The 23,782-nt window shown below is 46.9% G+C and overlaps 1 protein-coding gene across 13 annotated transcripts in view; it reads right to left on the bottom strand.

The window, feature by feature from the left end:
• LOC139278603 (phosphatidylinositol 3-kinase C2 domain-containing subunit gamma-like) overlaps positions 1–23,782 on the bottom strand; it is a 261,681-nt gene that overhangs the window by 130,427 nt on the left and 107,472 nt on the right. For 11 of the 13 annotated variants that reach the window (XR_011596318.1, XR_011596319.1, XM_070897571.1 and 8 more), the window contains exons 15-16: positions 16,532–16,665; positions 3,719–3,910 (exon numbers count right to left, since the gene is read on the bottom strand). The exons of 1 other annotated variant lie outside the window; for it this stretch is intronic. Coding sequence is in view for 10 of the 12 variants with exons in the window: in XM_070897571.1 (XP_070753672.1) it covers positions 3,719–3,910; positions 16,532–16,665 (326 nt within the window). In the remaining 2 variants the exon portion in view is untranslated. The remainder of the gene's footprint in view (positions 1–3,718; positions 3,911–16,531; positions 16,666–23,782) is intronic. One more of the 13 variants, XM_070897574.1, reaches the window with a different exon arrangement.

The following is a 23,782-nucleotide window of genomic DNA, read 5'->3' as shown; positions in this document are numbered from 1 at the left end:
GCAGTTTGCCATCCTTTTATTGTGCAAAACAGAAAGTGCAAGTTGTCCCAAGTAAAGCCAACTGAAATTATGCCATCCTTAGCGAAAGCTGAATAAGTAAAAGAACTAGCAATTCAGTGGTTATAAATACACCCAATAGAAATTAGTAGTGGCCAATTGCATATGACCCCTTCAGGCACCTGCCTCCTGGGCTACAATGGCTGGTGAGTGTATCATTTACTTATTGCTAACCATCGAGTTGTCAAGAGGGCATTGAGTGACTACATACCGCCAATGGTGTTGTATATGTTGGCATTTGATAGCAAGCTCTGTTGTTGCTAGTTCCCTTTGAAGTATAAGTGAGTGTGGGGTATAAGAGTGCTTCAGACACCTCCTTAATGGAGGAGTGAGTAAGAAAGTATTTGATTCTCATGTGGGGGGAGGGGGAGGGCACTGTTCCATTCAAGTGTTGCTGGTCACGGTTACTGGTAGTGCAGTGTGGATGGCTAATTGTCTCTTGAGATCTTTGTGGCCTGGATGGCTCACCTCAATTACAGCCTGCTGACTGTGCCTGAATTTCACCGTGCACTGACTCTTTCGTGCCAAGAGTTTCTAATTTGGTTGCTGTACATTGTTTGCCCCCTGTATCCTCGAACCACATTCCCTTCCTTCACTCAGATACCCCTCAATAGCTGCTGTTCCCATGTTGTGGGGGATGAAAACTCCTCTGTATTATTCCCCTCTATCATTGATGTGGTGGTACTTCTGAATTTGGCCCTTCATTCACCTGACTGAAGCCAGGTTTAAGCTACAATTCAGGACTCGTATTCTGTTTGTTTCTCTCGATGTAATCCTGCACAAGTTTCTCTTGATCAGCAATTAAGAAAGTCGCAGCCTTGAGCAATGAAAACTATTTTCTCTGCTAATTTCCAAGAACAGGTGTGGCACAAATTAACAAATAGCTTTACTACACCACTGTCAAAATCATTGCATTGAGCAAAATCTGGCCCTTGCATTGCAAAAGCAATTCATTTAGAGATTTATTTTGCAAGACTTTGACAATAATATACAAACCCCTCTAGGTCACACTGTATTCATTGACATTTTTTTTGCCTCTCATTTTATCATTCACCAAAACAATTTTTTCCCTCGTTTCAAAAACAAGCCCTCACATCTCCTGCAACCTCTCATCAAGAGCCTCCCTCCTTCGCAGTATATCCTTGCAGCTGGCAAGATCCAGTCCCATTGAAGCATGTGGTTTTGGTGGCAATGAGCCCTGTAACAAATGAATTAGGTTGCGTCTGCCAAGTGCTGAACTCAACCTGTTTGACATTATTTAGTGCGATTACAAATCCATTTGCTAAGCCAGTTTTTTTTTTCCAAATTGGAGACAACAGGAGGGCAGAGTTTAGAACTGGCCTTGTCGACAGAACATCGCCTCAAATTGATTAGCCGGTGGTGACTGGCTTCTTATACTTCCATTGGCAGGAATGTTGAAAGATGTTATCGGTTTATCTTGTAATCATAGGGCTGTGAGTCTGCCTATCAAAACCTCCTCCCACTACATACGCTGGTAACAGTATATTATCCTGTCAAAAACAGTTTAGAAATTCATGAAAATAAAAACTCCACATCAGCGCAGTGCAAGCTTTTTGTCTTCATGGCTTGCCGAAGTGTCTATCATGTTAAATTAAATTAAAACATTAAATTATGAGGACAGATTGCATAGACTAGGCTTGTATTCCCTCGAGTATAGGAAATGATGGGGTGATCTAACCGAGGTGTTTAAGATGATTAAAGGATTTGATAGGGTTGCTAGGGAGAAACTATTTCCTCGGTGGGGGGTGGGGGGGGCGGGGGCAGAACCTTGAAATTAGAGCTAGGGGTGATGTCAGGTAAGCACTTCTTCACACAAAGGGGAGTGGATAGCTGAAAAAGCTAAAAAGCTGTTGAGGCTAGTTCAACTGAAAGTTTCAAAACTGAGATTGATAGGTTTTTTTGGGCAAGGACATTAAGGGATATGGAACCAAGACGGGTAGATGGATTTAAAGTACAGATCAGCCATGATTGAATTGAATGGTGGGACAGGCTCGAGGGGCTGAATGGCCTCCTCTTGTTCCTACATTCCTATAGAGCCCAAGGGCCCACATGTAAAGTTTAAATCAAAGCTCCTGTCAATTTACAAGCATCTCCAGTTGCTGATACGAATGAATCTCGGTGCTGATTTATGACATCCCCCATTGAGGCGATCGCCCTTTCCAAACCTGGAAGCATGCAAAACTCAAACAGTACAAATCAACAAATATAAAACAAATAAGGACAAATAGATTGGAGTTATGGGGCTTCACGGGCCTGTTCGAGAAGGCTCGTGACCCGAGGGCTGCAGAATGGACAGCCCTGATCTTTGACTCTGCTTAATAACTTAGCACACAGCTTTGTTCAACTCAGACTCAAAATACTTTGTTCAATAAAAACAAACTGGCAAAGGCAATTAATAAGAAAGAAATCAATTCATAGAAATGATTAGTACACAGAATTGTATAAAACACCAAATCCATATTTAGTCCTTTCAATCTCAGAGAGCTAATGTGACAAAGTCACAAAAACAGCTTCTTCAGTGAGTCGCTGGCGACTTCTGAAGTCCGGCACCCAAATGATCTAACCCGGGTGTCTGGTTCTTCTGAAATGTTTGCAGTAGGGGAATGAAACGGTTGCACTTAGAATACACCAGATGCACAGTATTGCTTCATCTACTCCTCATAACACTGCACCAATATGATACCAGCTGTCCGTGTGCCCTCGCTGACTGAGATTCCGTGATTAAGGACGGTGTTATGCTGTTGAATCATGCCCTCTAGCCTTGGCATTGCACAAACACATTTTTCATGACAGAGACTACAACCCGGCAGTTTGTATCTCGGTCCAAGAGGTGCAAAGACAGTATGATAACTCACTATCACCTACTCCCAGTACTGAGTGAGTATTAGGGTAAAATAAAAGCTGTACTACCAAGCATGAAACTGATTAAAGATACTCTATGGCAACCATTTGTTTTAAATAAAGACAAAGGGTTGGATTTTCGGTTCTGGTCATTTCGGGGCGGTAATGGTGGGCGGTGGGGCAGTAAAGTTTGTGCCCGGGAAAGATTTGGGCCTTAGTCAGTAAAATTCATCAGCTGGACCCCGATTGTGGGGCAGAGCGTGAAAGGAGACGTTGCAAGGCCGGCTGTGCAACTGAAAATCCGTTGCTAAAGAGCGGGCCTCGGAGCGCCCTAAGAGAGGTTTATGTGGGAAAAAAAATCGCACCTAAAAACACAACAAACATTCCCCATACCTTAAACACCCCACAATAAGCTCCATCACAGAAATAAAACCAAACAAAACAATCAAACTTACCTCATTCACCAATTCCATCACTCACCACCACCGGGACAGTTCTGGTTTTCCAGGTGGTCCCACCACGCTGCACTATAGGGTGAGCGCACAACACATTTCACCGAGCAGGTGAAGCCGGCGGCGTTGTACGCTGGCTCGACACTCCTGGACGGCGCTACTCTGTGCCCTGGGGAAACCGGCAACAAATTTCCTGCCTGCCCAGAAACCATCCCCGCCGCCATTACCGCCCCTCTGGAGCGCGAACAGAGGCGGCGACATAGGGAAAATCCAGCCCTTTAAAACAGTTCCATAACATTTTTAGATAAGGAGGAGGAAAATCACAGGGAGATAAGCCAGACTCCTACCTTGAAAGCAATAGTCCCAGTGACTCTAAAGGATATGCTGAAAAGCTCCACCTCCTGAGCACTGCATAGATCTCAGGCAGAGAACCCAAGGCCCAGCTGGGCGCACTGCCCAGTAAGAGTGGAAGGAAGCAGTTTGAGCTGTTGCAGAATGAACGGTTTGTCCAGAGCAAGCTTTTCTCCTGCTCTTCAATCCTGCAAAAACCAATAGAACAGCAGTGAACATGTTGTGTCAGCAATGCTCAGATCCCTACAAGAGTCACAGTGAATGATACTGGCACTCCAGAATTGGAACATTATTCCACCGAGGGAAAAGTCAGGCATGACACAAGTCAAAACTTTCTCAGACAACGTAACTCAGCCCTAATCTGAAGCCAGTCTTTCTGTACGAGCAGTCACCTATTCTCACACTCCTAATTCCCATCACCTCCTACATGAGAATTGCCAAATCAATGTCAATTGATATCAAATTGATAGAGCATTTTTGTTTCGGAGGTGTTGCATCCTCTGGAAATTTGATCAAAATGTCTGGCAGAGGACGCGAGCATTGCCTTTTAATAGCATGAAAAAGTGAAAGGAGTTGGATTTAAACCCAGATCGGAGAGATAAAATAATGTTCTAAAACACTGTGCTGGACAGGGCTATACAAAGAGGGGCTGTTTCATTAATCTTAGGATAAAATATCGAATCACAAACAGTACATAATACCTCAGATATATTTAAATTGGTTATTAAAATAAGTACCTAATACTCATTGAGAAATGTACTGGGCCGTGCCGATCAGGATGGCCCCAAGTTTAATCTGCATTCTGCACTCCGATCTGAGCCAGGTTAGCAAAGATGGGACAATACCTGGCCTCAACACCATGGCTTGAGAGGGCAAAAAAAAATTCAAGACTTTCATCAACCCAATACACACAGCTACCTTTGCTGGAGTTTCTATCTCATATCCCAGGGTACTGAGGCTAATTCTACTGCTCCAATACTCACTGCGTCAGATCAGCCAGCTCAAGACAAATCAGGATCAAATCTGGGATCTTTCTGGTCTGTATGCCTCAGTTCCACAACATGCAGTGAATTGATGAATGGAGCTATCGGGGCCAGCTGCTCTCTGGCATATCGATCTTTGTGTAACAGGTTCGGCCTGATTCCCTTCTGACCCCCGAACTTGATCATTTTTAACTTGTTTTTTCTGTATTTGAACCCTTCGCCACAGTGAACAATGATCAGGGTCGGCTTGGTCAAAGCGTGGACATCAGAGAAATGAATTGATGCTTAAGTCAACAAGCTCGTGATCAGATGTAGAAATTCAGTGTCCACATGATGGATCAGTGGGAACCAAACAGAAAAAGTTACAATCGCCAATCAGCTCTTTGACTTATTTTAACTCTCATCCATGTACAATTGTGCGGTTGGCATTGTGGACAAGGTTAATAGCCCAAATTTAGCAGTCTGAGTTTGATGCATAAAGGTTGTGTGTCAAGGGTTACGGGGAGCAGGCAGGGGTGGAGCTGAGCCCAAGATCAGATCAGCCATGATCTTATTAAATGGCGGAGCAGGCTCGAGGGGCCAAATGACCTACTCCTGCTCCTATTTCTTATGTTCTTATGTCAAAGGTTGACCTGGCCAAATGTATGATGCGACCATGTCAATCTTTGGAACTTCTAAGCTTCCATTGGCTGGAAAACAAAACTGCCCTTGGAGCTGGTTTTCTCTGGAATCTGAGGCAATTGCTTTCCATGTGTGTTGCACTTCAAAAATGAAACAGCAGGGCTTAGGGGAAATAAATGATAAATTAAGTAATTTATTCATCATCATCATAGGCGGTCCCTCGATCGAGGATGACTTGCTTCCACGAGAGTTCACAGATGTTTCAATGAAGGATCCAATGTTCCAGTCCTGAACTCCAATTGAGCGGGTGGAAGATGCCTGTGCGTGGATTTTTTTAACGTGTGGTGACCATTGCACATCAGCCACCCCACGGGCTCGACAGAGCTAGGCCTTTATCCAGTGGCAAGGGTTGAACCAGGACGACTGGAGACCTGCTCTGCTGCACGGACCTAGTGCGCACACATATCGCAGTGTGGGCTGGCCCTTGCTGGCCCTGGGCCCTCGGCTCTTCTGGGCCCCGTACTCTCATTCGCCGCACCTCCGCCCATGATATTCCAGGGCCCGGCGGTCCAGCTCTATTTATAGCCCCGACCTGCGGTGGTGTTCTCACACAGGTCGGGGCGGCCCATGATATTCCAGAGCCTGCACTCCAGCTCTATTTATAGCCCCGACCTGCAGTGGTGTTCTCACACAGGTCGGGGCGGCCCATGATATTCCAGAGCCCGGCGCTCCAGCTCTATTTATAGCCCCGACCTGCGGTGGTGTTCTCACACAGGTTGGGGCGGCCCATGATATTCCAGGGCCCGATGCTCCAGCTCTATTTATAGCCCCGACCTGCGGTGGTGTTCTCACACAGGTTGGGGCGGCCCATGATATTCCAGGGCCCGGCGCTCCAGCTCTATTTATAGCCCCGACCTGCGGTGGTGTTCTCGCACAGGTCGGAGCAGCCCATGATATTCCAGGGCCCGATGCTCCAGCTCTATTTATAGCCCCGACCTGCGGTGGTGTTCTCACACAGATCGGGGCGGCCCATGATATTCCAGGGCCCGATGCTCCAGCTCTATTTATAGCTCCGACCTGCGGTGGTGTTCTCACACAGGTCGGGGCGGCCCATGATATTCCAGGGCCCGATGCTCCAGCTCTATTTATAGCTCCGACCTGAGGTGGTGTTCTCACACAGGTCGGAGCAGCCCATGATATTCCAGGGCCCGGCGATCCAGCTCTATTTATAGCCCCGACCTGCGGTAGTGTTCTCACACAGGTTGGGGCGGCCCATGATGTTCCAGGGCCCTGCCAATTTATTTGGATGTCATTAAAGGCACTGCTTAGTCTAGCCATAACCATAATGACCAGGTTTGATTCTCGGTCACGCAGCGCAATTAAAAACTGATATGGAGCATTGTAACGTTGGGCCCAAGTTTGCCTCCACGCTTGGAATGGCGCACCGCCGTAAGGTGTGCCAACTTTTTAGAACAAACACTGCACTTAAAAGTTGTCTTGCTATTCTCCCTGCAGCTGGAACAATGATGGCCCTTGGCATAGCGCAGCACAAGGGGTGGGGGGGCGGAGTCAGGTCCCTGCGCTGAAAACAGTGCCGGGATCTCTGCACATGCGCGCTAGAGTGTGCGTGCATGTGCAGTAGCTCCTCGCCCCCGAATCTGTGCAGGCTGTGTGGGAGGGGCCCGAAGCACGCCGCCCCTAGCCCTGGCCGAACGGGCTCTCCGCCGCAACCTGCGGGAACAGTGCCTGCCGCGTTCAGCCAAGAGTAATATAAAGAACATAAAGTCTGGAATGAGAAAGAACCATTTGAATCTTCAAGCCTGCACCATCCCGAATCCATTACTTATTATTATATCATGGAACAAGGAGGGAAGTTAGTGAGCATTTATTTACACAAAGAGTAATGACATTGTGGAAGAAGTTGCTCAAGAGAGAGAGAGAGAGAGAGAGAGAGAGAGAGAGCAATAGAGAGAAATAATATAAATAAGTTTAAGGTAAGTTTCTCGAGAGAAAATGATTGAAGGGTATGGGGAAAAGCTGGCTTTCTGGGGTTGAGATTATTTAAAAAGGTAAGGGCTTGTTCCTAAACATGTGTCTGTTCTCCCCCACCCCATGGAGTTGTGTGTTTTTGCATTAATTTCTGAAGAAGCAATTACAATGAGCTTTCTCACAGTGGCTCAGCCAGTTGGGGGTTTACAATGAAAGCTAAAAATGTATTGTTGTGCAGGCAGCTTCAAATAATTTGATAAACTATACAAAAATCACTTGAGGGTGTAAAGATCCTGTGTTACTGGATGTTTAAATTGTTATTGTTTTAAAGCATTTTATGCAGCTTTTATCTCCACCTACCTGTTGTGTGTAGATTTGTGTTGGTTTACCTAGGATTCTGTAAAAGTAATCAATATGGTAAAGGAGCAGCAGTTCTGAAGCACGTCTGCTTTAGCAATGCATGAAGCAGTAAGCTTGTAATCTAAGACATACGTTCGGAGGAACTGGCCGAGAGAGTCGGTTGTGATTAGGCAGGTCAACAGTTAATTAGCAAATTTACTACGTCAAAAAATAGTTATGGTGTGGGATGGTGTAATCATTTTCAAAACATTATAGTGATATAGTCAGTAACAGATGGGGGCTTGCTCCTGTCCATCTGCACAACACATTCATCTCCATATGCATTTAGGGGCAACAATTAAATGTGGGATTAAGGAATTTCTATATTACAACATTTTAATGATTTTGATTATTGCCAAGGGTAACATTAGCAGAGTCAATTATTCTTCCTCAGGCATTTATTGCCCTGTGGATAGCATAGGAGTGTTTGCAGGAGGAAATTCTTTGATATATTTAAAAAGATTGTTTGTATTTTGTATTCTTTGGAATTTATAACATAGTTGCTCTCTTTGTTGTGATACAAGACTATGAACTGCAAGTATACTTGTAATTGTTGGATAAGCACCACCTCTCACTTCCCTTCCCCCCACCCATCTCTGGCTACCCGCGCTGATTGCTTAAGTCTCCACAAGGTTTTTCTGAGCGTACAAAAGTGGACACCATATGCTGGCCTAAGTTAGTTTGAAGTAACTTTTAGCTGGCTAAACTTGCTTAAATGGCCAAAGCAGGAGTAAGTGGCTGGTAACACCCCCTTTTGAAAAAAAACTGAACTAAAAAGAAACTACACTAACTCACTTAAACTGGAGCAAATTAAAGTGGGGAGAATTGCGATTTTTAAGATACTCCAAAAAAAACTAGTTGCTCCAAAAAAATAGGAGCAACTCCTAGAGAAATTCGGGCCCTTTCAAACTAATGCTACGGTGTTAAACAAACAGAAAATGCTGGAAATGTTCAGCGGGTCAGGCAGCATCTGTGGAGAGAGAAACAGAGTTAACATTTCAGGTCGATGACCTTTCGTCAGAATTGGAAAAAGATTTACAAGGATGATATCAGAACTGATAGGTATAACCTGTCAGGTAGACTGAACGGACTTCTCTAGAAAAGAGGGGTGACTTAATAAAGGTCTTTAAAATTATCAAGGGGTTTGATAGAGAAGATGTTTCGACTTATGGGACAGTCCAAAACTAGGGCCATAAATATAGATAGTCACTAATAAATCCAATAAGGAATTCAGGAGAAATTTCTTCACCCAGAGAGTGCCGAGACTGTGGAACTCGCTATCACAGGGAGTGGTTGAGGCGAATACCATAGATGCATTTAAGGGGAAGCTTGATAAGTACATGAGGGAGAAATAAATAGAAGGATATGTTGATAGGGTTAGATGAAGTAAGATGGGAGGAGGCTCATGTGGAACATAAACACTGGCACAGACCAGTTTGTCCAAATGGCCTGTTTCTGTGCTGTAGATTTGATGTAATTCTATGATCACTGCCCACTGACCCTTGCTGGAAAATACACACACACGGACATGGAGCCAGATCAGAACACTGATGCCCCACACAGTTAACGAGCTTGCTGAGATTCATTGTCTGGGCTCGCACATGAAGAATGGCCACATGCATTGAGCCACGAGGAGCAAGAGTTAATGGCTTCGGAAGAAGGGAAAAGAGGAAAGTTGGAAAAATTAAAAGTTGTAGAATTGATTTGATTAGACAGGGATAAACTAAAGTACAATTAAAAGAAGAAAAAATAAAAAGGAATAGGGATAAAGAACTGGTAGGAGAAAAAGGACAGGCAGAGTTAAAATGCCTGTGTTTTGAAAGATTTAATAGCAGGTGTCCTGTTGCATTGCTGATAGTACAGTGGGTGATGTTAGAATGAAAGGAGTAATGCATTGTTTGACGCAGAATGGCCTATTCTGCGGCTAAGGTATCATTGTGGCTCTAGGTGGTCTGTCCCATTAAGGCCAAAAAGCCTAACTACTACAAAATCAAGAGAGAAAATGCTGGAAATGCTCTGCAGATCCGACAGCATCTGTGGAGAAAGCAAGATAGGATTAATGTTTCCGGTCAGAACTATCAACCCAAAACTTTAAACCCTACCCTCCTCTCTGCACAGATGCTGCCTGACCTGCTGGGTGCTTCCAGCATTTTCTGTTCATTCTAAATTTCAGATTTCCAGCATCTGCACTAATTTGGCTTTTTTGCTATAATTAGACACATCCTGAAATCACTCCGTGTTTAATTGTTGTTTGTGCAGGGAACTTTTGAATATGCTTGTATAAGGGGTTGTCTTGTGAAGAAAGGTTGCGCAGGTTGGGCCTATACTCATTGGTGTTTAGAAGAACGAGAGGTGATCTTATTGAAACGTATAAGATTCTGAGGGGGCTTGATAGGGTAGATGCAGAGAAGATGTTTCCCCTTGTGGGGGAATCTAGAACTGGGGGCAGAGTTTCAGATTAAGGGGTCGCCCATTTAAAACGGAAATGAGAAGGAATTTATTTTCTCAGAGGGTCGTGAATCTGTGGAATTCTCTGCCCCAGAGAACTGTGGCGGCTGGGCCATTGAATATATTTAAGGCGGAGATAGACAGATTTCTGAACAATAAGGGAGTCAAGGGTTATGGGGCGCAGGCAGGGAAGCGGAGCGAAGCTGAGCCCAAGATCAGATCAGCCATGATCTTTTTGGATGGAGGAGCAGGCTCGAGGGGCCCAATGGCCTACTCCTACTCCCATTTATTATGTTCTTATGCAAATTTCAGGCTGTGACTTTGAAGTCTCCAGCATCTGTGGCAATGTATGAAGACTGCATTGTGACATTTGCATGTGCTGAAATACTGCTTGCAAGGCACTATCGATAGATATAGCTTTTCTATGAATTTAGTTTGTGAAGTCATCATCATAGGTGGTCCCTCGAACGAGGATGACTTGCTTCCACGAGTTCACAGATGTTTCAATGAAGGACCCAATGTTCCAGTCCTGAACTCCAATTGAGGGGGTGGAAGATGCCTGTGTGTGGATTTTTTTAACGTGTGTTGACCGTTGCACACCAGCCACCACACGGGCTTGACAGAACTAGGCCTTTATCCAGTGGCATAGATTAGCCAGGACGACTGGAGACTTGCTCTGTTTGTGAAGTATGGCGTTGGACAATAGCTACTCTTGGAATCCGGTGTCGTGTTATTGCTACTGTTGGAACGTGTTTTTACTATGATAGCCTGTGAGCTAAAACATGAATAAAAGCTGGCCTGGAGAGAACAGCATTATCTGGAAGTGTTGGCAGTCCCATGATTAATAAGATTGGAAGTTAAAGCACAGCACATCTGTTTTCAATGAGACTGTGCAGAGCAGTCTTGGAGCGTAGATTTACTGCAAACAATAGCACACAGAACCAAAGAATTTTCCAGTGCAGGAGGGAGATATTTGACCCGACATGCCTGTGCTAGAGCATTCCAAAATGAATCCCACTGCCTGTATCTGCTTCAAATGTCGACATATTATTCTTCTGAAAGAGGCCATGGCCACTATTTCACCCCCACTTTGGCAAATCACTCCACACTAACAACTTCCTGCAGCAATTATTGATCTTGACCTTTCTCTTCACTCCCATTCCAGCAATGCCTCGATTTTAAAATTCTCATCCTTGTTTTCAAACCCCTCCATGGCCTCACCCCACCCCATCTCTGTAACCCCCTTCAGCCCCACAACCCTCCGAGATCTCCGCATTTCTCCAATTCTGCCCTCTTGCGCATCACCGATTTAATTGCCCCACCATTGGCGGCCATGATTCAGCTGCCTAGGCCCTAAGCTCTGCAATTGCCACCCTAAACCTCTCCGCCTCTCTCCCCCTTTAAGATGCTCCTTAAAACCTACCTCTTTGACCTAGCTTTTGGTCACCTGTCCTAATATCTCCTTGTGTGGCTTGATGTCAAATTTTATTTGATAACACTCCAATGAAGTGCCTTGGGACATTTTACTACACAACAGGTGCTATATAAAGGCAAGTTGTTGTAGTTAACTCTCAGTGGCAATTTTCAATTGCTTACCCCTTGTCACCAACTCCTCAAGCAGCAGAAATAATCTTTTCCCTATTCACCCATTATGATTTTAAAGACCTATTAAGTCTCCTCTGCTCAAATGGAAATAGTCCCAATATCTCAAGTCTCTCCTCATAGCTATTATTTCTCATCTCTGCTATCATCTTGGTGAATCTTAGCTGTACGCTCTCAAAGGTTTTATTGTCCTACCTATAATGCAGCATCCACACAGTGCACAATACTCTATTGTGGTGTAACCATTGACATTTACAAATGTGTCATAAACTCTTTGCTCTTTACTTTAAGCCAAAATACTATTGGTCTATTTTTATTGCTTTATCCACTTACCTTGCATTGAAAAGGAGTTACGTATTTTTACCAAATTGGGGGGGGGGGAAAGTCAATACTGAGGAGGACTACAGCAAATTACAGGAGGACATTAGTTAACTTGCAGAATGGGTATATAACTGACAAATTATGTTCAAAACAGATAAATGTGAGGTATTACATTTTGGTAGGAAGAATAAGGTCACTTATTACTTGGAAGGTGCGAGTCTAGGAGGGCTCGAGGAACAAATGGATCTCGAGGAACAAATACACCCATCACTAAAAGTTGCGACACAGGTTAGCAAGGCCGTAAAAAAAGCAAACCAAGCACTAGGGTTTATTTCTAGAGGTATAGAATTGAAAAGTAGGGAAGTTATGCTCAACCAGTATCAAACCTTGGTTAGACCACACTTGGGAGCACTACAGTTCTGGTCGCCATATTATAAAAAGGATATAGAGGCAGAGAAGATTTACAAGGATGATACCAGAAATGCGAGGGTATTTACATCAGGAAAGGATGAACAGGCTGGGTCTCTTTTCTCTTTATAAAAGAAGGCTGAGGGGTGACGTAATAGAGGTCTTTAAAATTATGAAAGGTTTTGATAGAGTGGATACAGAGAGAATGTTTCCACTTCCGGGGAAGAACATAACTAGAAGCCATCAATATAAGATAGTCACCAAGAAATCCAAAAGGGAATTCAGAAGAAACTTCTTTACCCAAAGAGTGGTGAGAATTTGGAACTCACTGCCACAGGGAGTGGTTGAAGTGAATAGTATTGATGCATTTAAGGGGAGACTGGACAAGCATATGAGGGAGAAGGGAATAGAGGGTTATGCTGATAGAGTTAGATGAGGAAAGACGGAAGGAGGCTCAAGTGGAGCATAAACGCCGGCATGGACTGGTTGGGCCGAAAGGCCTGTTTCTGTGTCGTATATCCTACATAATCCCTAGGTATCTCTGTTCTTCCACACTCTTCAGTATCTTTTCATTGAGTTTCTACACCCATTCCTTATTTTTCCTCCCAAAAAACAGCACCTTACACTTCTTGACAGTAAACTGCATTTGCCGCCTGTCTGCCCATTTTATTTATGTTCTCCTCGCTGTTTGCCAAACTCCTTACTTTCGTGCCATCAGTAAATTTTGATACTGTGGGGCCGAAATTCACCATCCCCGAAGGGACGGCTAACCCGGAGTTTGGGCGGGTGACCGAAAGAAATCGCTGCGGTTGGATGATTTGCCCTCCCCGAGCCATATTCATCTCAGGGGGTTTTGAGCAGTGTGCACTTCTGCGGGAAACGGCGCGATGAAGGGTAACTTTCCAGCGGTGAGCTCTGCAGTGTGCGAGCCACTGGAAAGCAGCAAGGAGAAGGCATCGCCGTCAGCACCGTGCAGACAGACAGCGGGCAAGGGAGGCAGCAGCCATGATTCGTTCATTCTATGCCAGACCAGTGTGCCCGCCGTCTTCACCGGCCCAAATCAGGATTGCGGTTGGCTGTTTGGGGACAAGGGATATCCCCTGTCCATTTGACTGCTCACTCCTCTGCGGAACCCCACGACAGTGCCAGAGCATGCATACAATGACGCTCATTGTGCCACCAGGAGCATCATCGAGCAGTGCATAGGCATCCTTAAGCAGAGATTCCAGTGCCTGGACCACACTGGTGGCATCTTGCTGTACTCTCCTTAATGGGTCTCCATCATCGTCATTGTCTGCTGCATGCTGCACAACCTGGCCATCATGAGGGGACAGCCACTGGAGATCGAGCCAGCAGTACCACCTGAGGAGGAGGCGCAGGAGGAGGAGGATCCCCGTCACCCCAGAGCTAGGAGGTGTTGACCCATCGTCACCCTGGAAGGGCCGGGTGCAGTCTGGGAGGGTGCATCCTCACATATATGGAAGTGCCTGACAGCTCTCTTACAATCACCCTCCATGCATTATGTACTGGCGGTCTGCCAGGTCTGCCCACATCAGGAAACAGTATTCTTCTTTTGTACCTCCACACCGTCCATCAGTGTCTCCAGCTCCATATCAGTGAACCTGTTGGCTCTCTTTGCACCTCTTACACCAGCCAACCTTCCAGACTCCTTCCAAGCTCCTTCCCCCCTCAGGGTCTTGCTGCAAACCCTGCCCTTTAAAAAGGCCAGGGAGCAGCTGGCGTTAGAAACCCTTAACTGCATGCTGAATTTCTCAGTGGTGATAACGCTCAAATTAAGACTGCCACACCACTGAAATATCCACTTTGGAAGGGTTCATTTGTTCATTTTTGGAGCTGAATGGCCCAGCCATGGAAAAATTTTGGTGCTGATGGCCCCAAAAAGGTGGGATGGAGCACCAGCTTTCTAGCTGGTGAATTTTGGGCCCTGTGTTTCCTGTGCCCACAACAGCCTTCGATAGCAAGAACAAATGTAGATTCAGCAATGACCCCCGGGATCCTTTTAAAAAAGGAGGGAGAGAAAGCGGTTAATTATAGACTGGTTAGCCTGACATCAGTAGTGGGGAAAATGTTGGAATCAATCATTAAGGATGAAATAGCAGCGCATTTGGAAAGCAGTGACAGGATTTATGAAAGCAGTCAGCATGGATTTATGAAAGGGAAATCATGCTTGACGAATCTTCTGGAATTTTTTGAGGATGTAACGAGCAGAGTGAACAAGGGAGAACCAGTGGATGTGGTATATTTGGACTTTCAAAAGGCTTTTGACAAAGTCCCGCACAAGAGATTGGTGTGCAAAATCAAAGCGCATGGTATTGGGGGTAATGTACTGACGTGGATAGAGAATTGGTTGGCAGACAGGAAGCAGAGAGTCGGAATAAACGGGTCCTTTTCAGAATGGCAGGCAGTGACTAGTGGAGTGCCGCAAGGCTTAGTGCTGGGACCTCAGCCCTTTACAATATACATTAACGATTTAGATGAAGGAATTGCGTGTAATATCTCCAAGTTTGCGGATGACACTAAACTGGGTGGTGGTGTGAGTTGTGAGGAGGACGCCAAGAGGCTGCAGGGTGACTTGGACAGGTTAGGTGAGTGGGCAAATGCATGGCAGATGCAGTATAATGTGGATAAATGTGACGTTATCCATTTTGGGGGAAAAAACACAAAGGCAGAATATTATCTGTATGGCAGCAGATTAGGGAAAGGGGAGGTGCAATGAGACCTGGGTGTCATGGTGCATCAGTAATTGAAAGTTGGCATGCAGGTACAGCAGGCGGTGAAGAAGGCTAATGGTATGTTGGCCTTCATAGCTAGGGGATTTGAGTATAGGTGCAGGGAGGTCTTACTGCAGTTGTACAGGGCCTTAATGAGGCCTCACCTGGAATATTGTGTTCAGTTTTGGTCTCCTAATCTGAGGAAGGACATTCTTGCTATTGAGGGAGTGCAGCGAAGGTTCACCAGACTGATTCCCGGGATGGCAGGACTGACACATGAGGAGAGACTGGGCCTGTATTCATTGGAGTTTAGAAGGATGAGAGGGGATCTCATAGAAACATATAAAATTCTGATGGGACTGGACAGGTTAAGTCCAGAACCAGGAGACATTGTCATGTATCTTACATTATTATATATAACTGTATCCTAACATGCTATACATGACTTTAATAAGATAGGACCTGTAACCACCAGCATACCTTACCACCAGGGGTGCACTTGCAAGAGACAGGTATATAAGGACAGGTCTCAGGCAGGTGCAGCATTCCAGAGCTGTGAAATAAAGGTGCAGGTCCAGAGTGACCTTGACTTCACTACATGCCTCGTGTGAATCTGTACTGAGGGGACAGGACTTTGCAGACATAGTCTGCCATTTAGGACCAAGGTGAGGAGAAACCTCTTCACTCAGAGAGTTGTTAACCTGTGGAATTCCCGACCGCAGAGAGTTGTTGATGCCAGTTCATTGGATATATTCAAGATGGAGTTAGATATGGCCCTTACGGCTAATGAGATCAAGGGTATGGAGAGAAAGCAGGAAAGAGGTGAATGATTAGCCATGATCTTATCGAATGGCCTACTCCTGCACCTATTTTCTATGTTTCTGTCAATCAATCAATCAGCTCTCCACGCTGATCCATTTCCTCTGCTGCCATAAAATTCAATTTTTGTAACAAGCCTCCTGTGAGATACCTTTTGGAATACCTTCTGAAAATCCATACAAACTGCCTCTAATTCATTCCCTTCATCTACAGAGTCAGTCATACCTTCAAATACAATTCTAATAATTGTGCCTAAGACAAATCCATACTGAAGGATAGAAATTACACGGACTCCCGCTTATTCATTCATTGATTTGACACACTGCATGGAATTATACAGCACAGAACGAGACCCTTCTGCCCATTATGCCTGTGCCGGCTCTTTGAAAGAAAGAGCATTGCAGCAAACAAGTCATGGATGAGCCATGAGAATCAGTTTCCAAAGGCACAGCCAAAGGGATGCTTCTCCCACATAGGAAGTACTTACAAAAGCAAGGACTGTTTCTGCTGGATGTTAGTAATCTGTTTTCTGGACACTTCATCCATTTCGGTGAAATACTGGCTGTACACTGCAGGAGCGGGTCGGCAAAACGTGACCAAGGGAGAGTCCGGGAAATCTATCTGCATTTAAAATTATATGAGTTGCATTTAGTATAGCGGACACATACTTTACCACACTGACAATGAATAGTCTTGAAATTCATTGCCGTTATATTGCGACAAGCTATAATAGGGAGCAGCCAAATAAACATTTAAATGTACTAAAACGTGCATAACAATCAGTCTATTTCAAAGTTATTCATCGTGTGAAGCACTTTAAGATGTTTCAACATGATGAGTTGCTATATAAATGCAACATTTTATTTATGTGTACCACAGATCAGAGAAACAAAGACATCCGAGAGCAGGAGAAGGCCATTTGGCATTCTTACCTGAAATGAGTTTAGCATCGAGTTGGGGGCTGATTTTACACAGTCTCCTTTACTTGGCTCCATTCCCCCATACTAATCCCATTTTTCTGCTTTATTCTCCCTCCGTTTTTAATTCTTCTCTAAGCAATTATCCAGTGCCTTTATGAATGCTGTAATCAATCTCACATCATTCATTCCACACTCTGGTAACTCGGTGTTTGAAAATATTACTTCTAATCTCCCCAGTCTACTGCTTCACAAGATCGCGGAATCTTGTCTTGGTTTTACCAATCAATGGAAATAATCTATCCTTGTGTACCTTCTCTATTCCTTTTATCATTTTTCACATCTTTGCTAAATCCCCCATCAATCTTCACAGTTTGAAAGAATACCACCTTGGCGGATGTAATCTCTCCACGTAACTTAGACGCTTCATTTATAGAAAAGGTTTATGTTTTTGTTCCCAGTTAAAGACCAATGGAGCATTTGTACTGATTTATCGCTCGTATTTGTCCTCCATACCATCATCATCATAATCATTTGCAATCCCTCGGAATTGAGGAAGACTTGGTTCCACTCTAAGCATGAGTTCTTAGGTGGTTGTACAGTCCAATACGAGAACCACAGTCTCTATCACAGGTGGGACACATTTTTGTTGAGGGAATGGGTGGGCAGGGCGCCTGGTTTGCTGCACACTCCTTCCGCTGCCTGCGCTTGATTTCTGCATGCTCTTGGCGATGATACTCGAGGAGCTCAGCGCCCTCCCAGATGCACTTCCTCCACTTAGGGCGGTCTTGGCCAGGAACTCCCAGGTGTCAGTGGGGATGTCGCACTTTATCAGGGAGGCTTTGAGGGTGTCCTTGTAACGTTTCCTCTGCCCGCCTTTGGCTCGTTTGACGTGGACGAGTTCCGAGTAGAGCGCTTGCTTTGGGAGTCTCGTGTCTGGCATGCGAACTATGTGGCCTGCCCAGCGGAGCTAATCAAGTGTGGTCAGTGCTTCAATGCTGGGGATGTTGGTCTGGACGAGGACGCTAACGTTTGTGCGTCTGTCCTCCCAGGGGATTTGCAGGATCTTGCGGAGACATCGCTGGTGGTATTTCTCCAGTGACTTGAGGTGTCTACTGTACATGATCCATGTCTCTGAGCCATACAGGAGGGTGGGTATTACTACAGCCCTGTAGACCATGAACTTGGTGACAGTTTTGAGGGCCTGGTCTTCAAACACACTTTTCCTCAGACAGCCGAAAGCTGCACTGGCGCACTGGAGATGGCGTTGGATCATGTTGTCAATGCCTGCTCTTGTTGATAGGAGGCTCCCGAGATAAGAGAAGTGGTCCACGCTGCCCATACCAGTGCTATATGAACAGTACGATTTGGCTCCCACTGGAACTACTTTCATAATAATCTCCTACACATGGTCGGAGAAGAATTTTTAATTCTCTGAGCAGTGAAACAGTTACACTCTATAAATCAAAACATAAAAACTCTAAATATTAAAAAGTACCCTTCTGCTTACTATACATCAAATGTTGGGAATATAGCCAAGATTTTGAATTGTTTTTCAAGCAGGAATAAAGGATGACGCCTTCTGCTGAATAGAACCTGAACTCTAGAAACATCCACATTTTAACCCAGCTGATTAACTTCTCGAAGGTTTGTGCTGGACATTTGGTTTGCTCCTTAATTGATCTATTTTGGTGCATGGCCACAAAACTGTCCAATCCTTCATCTGAGCAAGGCACTGGAATAATTTTTCTTTTCTTGACAATTTTGCATCGCCATCTCCTGCGCGCATCAGCTCTTTGCTGGCCACGGTTTCCATGGGCGCAGCCTGCCCTCTCTTATTCCACTCAATTTCCCTACATTCATATTCAAGCCGTGGCAGTGAATGCAGGCAGACAATTGATGAGTGGGGGAGGGGGAAGGGGAGGAGAAGGGAACAAATCACAAACAGAAACTGTCCTTGCTGGACATCTTGGAGATCGGGAGCGGAAACCCAAAGCGATACTGCGCCCCCCTCGCCCCCCCAACCACCCATCCCCTCAACTCCCCCACCCATCCCCTGCCACCTCCTCCCCTCCATCCATCCATTGCCACCCCTCCCCCACCCATCCCCCACCCCCTCCTCCCCACCCATCCACCACCCCCTCACCCACCACCCGTCACCTCCTCCCCCCCATCCATACATTGCCACCCCCTGCCCCTCACCCACCCATTCATTGCCACCCTCTCCTCCCCACGCACCCATCTACTGCCACCCCCTCCCCTCCCCCCCCACCCATCCTTAACCCACTCCAAGAAATAAACAAATATTAGAATATGTTTTCAGCATTGACACAATAAATTGTTAATTCACTGGCACTCTGCACAACTATTCCTGCCAATTATTACTGTTGGGACATTGCCTTGGCCATAAGCTGCATTCTAGTGCATCACAACATGAAAATAAAATTCAAGTTCTGTGCCAATACAAAATAGGGAAAGATAACCCTGAGCACTGTTTCAGGTTAAGCCATGACTGTAGGACAACAGGAAAGTAGGTACACATTGATAAAAGGCAAGTTCAGGACTGATGTCAGGAAGAACTTCTTCACATAAGGACTGATTACTGTCTGGATATGTCTCTAGGTTGGGCAGTGGTGACAAATATTCCATGTGGGAACTTCCCATATTGGTGGGGACATATCATCATCATCATAGGCAGTCCCTTGGAGTCGAGGAAGACTTGCTTCCACTAAGAGTGAGTTCTCAGGTGGCTGAACAATCCAATGTGGGAATGACAGTCTCTGTCACAGGTGGGGCAGACAGTGGTTGAAGGAAAGGGTGGGTGGGAAGCCTGGGTTGACGCACGCTCCTTCCGCTGTCTACGTTTGGTTTCTGCTTGCTCTCAGCGATGAGACTCAAGATGCTTAACGCCCTCCCGGATACTCTTCCTCCACTTTGGGTGGTCTTGGGCCAGGGACTCTCAGGGTGTTGGTGGGGATGTTACACTTTATCAAGGAGGCTTTGAGGGTGTACTTGAAGCGTTTCCTTTGCTCACCTGGGGCTCACTTGCTGTGACAAAGCTCCGAATAGAGCGCTTGCTTAGGGAATCGCGTGTCAAGCATGCGGATGATGTGGCCCGCCCAACGGAGCTGATCGAGCATGGTCAGTGCTTCGATGCTGGGGATGTTGGCCTGAGTGAGAACACCGACGTTGGTGCGTCTGTCCTCCCAGTGGATTTGCAGGATCTTGCGGAGGCAGCGCCGGTGGTACTTCTCCAGCGATTCAAGATGTCTGCTGTATATGGTCCACAGTAGAGGCAGTAGCAGATTAGCCACCCGTTATTCACCTGGCTTGGTTTCTCAGACGAGATGTAGAATGGAGGGCCATCTACTAACGCCCGTTTTACACTCCTGCTGAAGGGACAAGATCCAGCACATATTTCAAGAGGCAGGGTTGCTGTAAACATGGGGCTTGCTGGGGGTGGGGGTTGGATTTTAGGCATCTATGGAAGATTGACTCAAATAAGCCAAATGGCCTCTGTCATCCATCTTTTATCTTGGGAGCAAATGGGAAGATCGAAAAGCTGTTGAGGCTATGGTTCATTGATAGAGTTTTGGTGGGCAAAGGTATTCCGGGATATGGAACCAAGGCGGATAGATGGAGTTATGGAACCAAGGCGGATAGATGGAGTTACGATACAGATCAGCCATGCTCTAATTAAATGAAGAACAGACTCCTAAACCTGGATGGCCTACATCTGTTCCTGTCTTCCTAAAATTTGGAGACTGCACCCTTCTTAGGGCTGAGGCTGAACTGAAAATCTCAATCGGAATATTGGGCTAATTTGGATTTATAAGAAAAAATAATCTAGACCGTGATTTAGTTCAGACGATTTGAACTTAGACTTCCTGTGCCTTGAGTGAAAGAAACGGTACACCCAGCAGCCATTTAGTTACCTTTGTGCTGAAAGACTGTACAACTATTCATACGTTCTGGGACTGACGACAGCAAGGGACTGATTGCTCGGTGGGTTTATCCGCACTCGCTTCATGTCAATATTCATCTGACCCATGGTGTCTTACTATTTATGTATCTGAGACATCTGTCCGTCCCTCTAATATTATTTTGGGTGTACGGCCCCTTTAAGGGACAGCATGGCCCATTCACACTATCACGCATTAGCGAGATTTAACGTGGAAAAAGTTGGTCCCGGAACATTGCTGTCCATCTTGGCGATCTAATGGGTCTCAGTAATGCCAACTCCACTGTCTCATAAATCATGAGACAAATTCTTAAAAATCATGCGATTCGGTCAGAAATCAGGACCACAGCTCCAGGCCCAGTGCCAGCCAACAGTGGGCTGGCAGAGCGCAGCTGTGACTCACAGCTGGAAGTCAAACCCGATCCCCGTCTCACGCAGCCTTTCATCATCTACAGGTGACTCCCCTCTCCCAGAACCTGCAGGTGACTCCCTTCTCCCCGAACCTGCAGGTGGCTCCCTTCTCCCCGAACCTGCAGGTGGCTCCCTTCTCCCCGAACCTGAAAGTGACTCCCTTCTCCCCGAACCTGCAGGTGACTCCCCTCTCCCCGAACCTGAAAGTGACTCCCTTCTCCCCGAACCTGCAGGTATCTCCCCTCTCCCCGAACCTGCAGGTGACTCCCTTCTCCCCGAACCTGCAGGTGGCTCCCTTCTCCCCGAACCTGCAGGTGGCTCCCTTCTCCCCGAACCTGCAGGTGACTCCCTTCTCCCAGAACCTGCAGGTGACTCCCTTCTCCCAGAACCTGCAGGTGGCTCCCTTCTCCCAGAACCTGCAGGTGGCTCCCCTCTCCCCGAACCTGAAAGTGACTCCCTTCTCCCCGAACCTGCAGGTGACTCCCCTCTCCCCGAACCTGAAAGTGACTCCCTTCTCCCTGAACCTGCAGGTGGCTCCCCTCTCCCCGAACCTGAAAGTGACTCCCTTCTCCCCGAACCTGCAGGTGACTCCCCTCTCCCCGAACCTGCAGGTGACTCCCCTCTCCCAGAACCTGCAGGTGGCTCCCCTCTCCCAGAACCCGCAGGTGATTCCCTTCTCCTAGAACCTGCAGGTGACTCCCCTCTCCCAGAACCTGCAGGTGACTCCCCTCTCCCAAAACCTGCAGGTGACTCCCTTCTCCCCGAACCTGCAGGTGACTCCCCTCTCCCAAAACCTGCAGGTGACTCCCCTCTCCCAGAACCTGCAGGTGACTCCCCTCTCCCAGAACCTGCAGGTGACTCCCCTCTCCCAGAACCTGCAGGTGACTCCCCTCTCCCAGAACCTGCAGGTGACTCCCCTCTCCCAAAACCTGCAGGTGACTCCCTTCTCCCCGAACCTGCAGGTGACTCCCCTCTCCCAGAACCTGCAGGTGACTCCCTTCTCCCAGAACCTGCAGGTGGCTCCCCTCTCCCCGAACCTGCAGGTGACTCCCTTCTCCCAGAACCTGCAGGTGACTCCCCTCTCCCAGAACCTGCAGATGACTCCCTTCTCCCAGAACCTGCAGGTGGCTCCCCTCTCCCAGAACCTGCAGGTGACTCCCTTCTCCCAGAACCTGCAGGTGATTCCCCTCCCCCCGAACCTGCAGGTGACTCCCCTCTCCCAGAACCTGCAGGTGACTCCCTTCTCCCAGAACCTGCAGGTATCTCCCCTCTCCCAGAACCTGCAGGTGGCTCCCCTCTCCCCGAACCTGCAGGTGACTCCCCTCTCCCCGAACCTGCAGGTGACTCCCCTCTCCCCGAACCTGCAGGTATCTCCCCTCTCCCAGAATCTGTAGGTGACTCCTTTCTCCCAGAACCTGCAGGTATCTCCCCTCTCCCAGAACCTGCAGGTGACTCCCCTCTCCCAGAACCTGCAGGTGACTCCCCTCTCCCAGAACCTGCAGGTGACTCCCCTCTCCCAGAACCTGCAGGTGACTCCCCTCTCCCAGAACCTGCAGGTGACTCCCCTCTCCCAGAACCTGCAGGTGACTCCCCTCTCCCAGAACCTGCAGGTATCTCCCCTCTCCCAGAACCTGCAGGTATCTCTCCTCACCCAGAACCTGCAGGTATCTCCCCTCTCCCAGAACCTGCAGGTGACTCCCTTTGCCCAGAACCTACAAATATCTCCCCTCCCCCGAGACCTATAGGTATCTTCCCTCGTCCCGAAACTTCTAGTCTCCCACCCCCCCCCCCCCCCACTCCAGTTGCCCTGCAGTTCTACACCCCTTCAAGCCTGCAGATTTCTTCCACACACCGAGTATAACGGTGCATTTCTTTCTGTCTCTCCCAAGCTTTCAAGGTGAGATCTTGGCCCTTGGATTCCAAGGTTCACCAATAGCTTTGGTTATGACACAGCACCAGCACTATATGCTTCAGTCACTTGGTCAGCTGTGAGGCCAAGCTGCAAAAGCTGAAGAATATGGAGGTCTGGCTCTGACTCCTGCTCCCTGTCCTGGCCGTGAAGCTGGCAGCACCTCAAGCAGGGTCAGCCGCCATCGCTGGCGTCGACATGATCCAGGACCTTTTCAGGAGGGGGGGGGGGGGTCTGAGTGCGCCTCATCCCTTTAAGGATTTTCAAGTGAATAAAAATCCAGGGGCGCTCCCCCGGCAGCAGTTTCAAAGCCCTCCCCTCCGCCCACTGACTTTCAAAATCGCAGGATGCACGCCCACAGCTTGGAAGACGTTGAAGTTGCTGAATATGACTTTGTGTCATCAAACCGGAAGTGCATAAGCATGAGAAATTTTAACGGAAAACCGTCACCTTTTACAGTTGACTCGCAAGATCCCGAGTTTTGGGAGAATTCTTTAAAATTAAAAATCGCGATTAATTTGCGAGCGTTGGCATTACTGG

This window comes from Pristiophorus japonicus, chromosome 13 (assembly GCF_044704955.1).
Source record: "Pristiophorus japonicus isolate sPriJap1 chromosome 13, sPriJap1.hap1, whole genome shotgun sequence".
NCBI lineage: Eukaryota > Metazoa > Chordata > Chondrichthyes > Pristiophoridae > Pristiophorus > Pristiophorus japonicus.
This window is presented reverse-complemented; position numbering and strand designations above follow the sequence as displayed.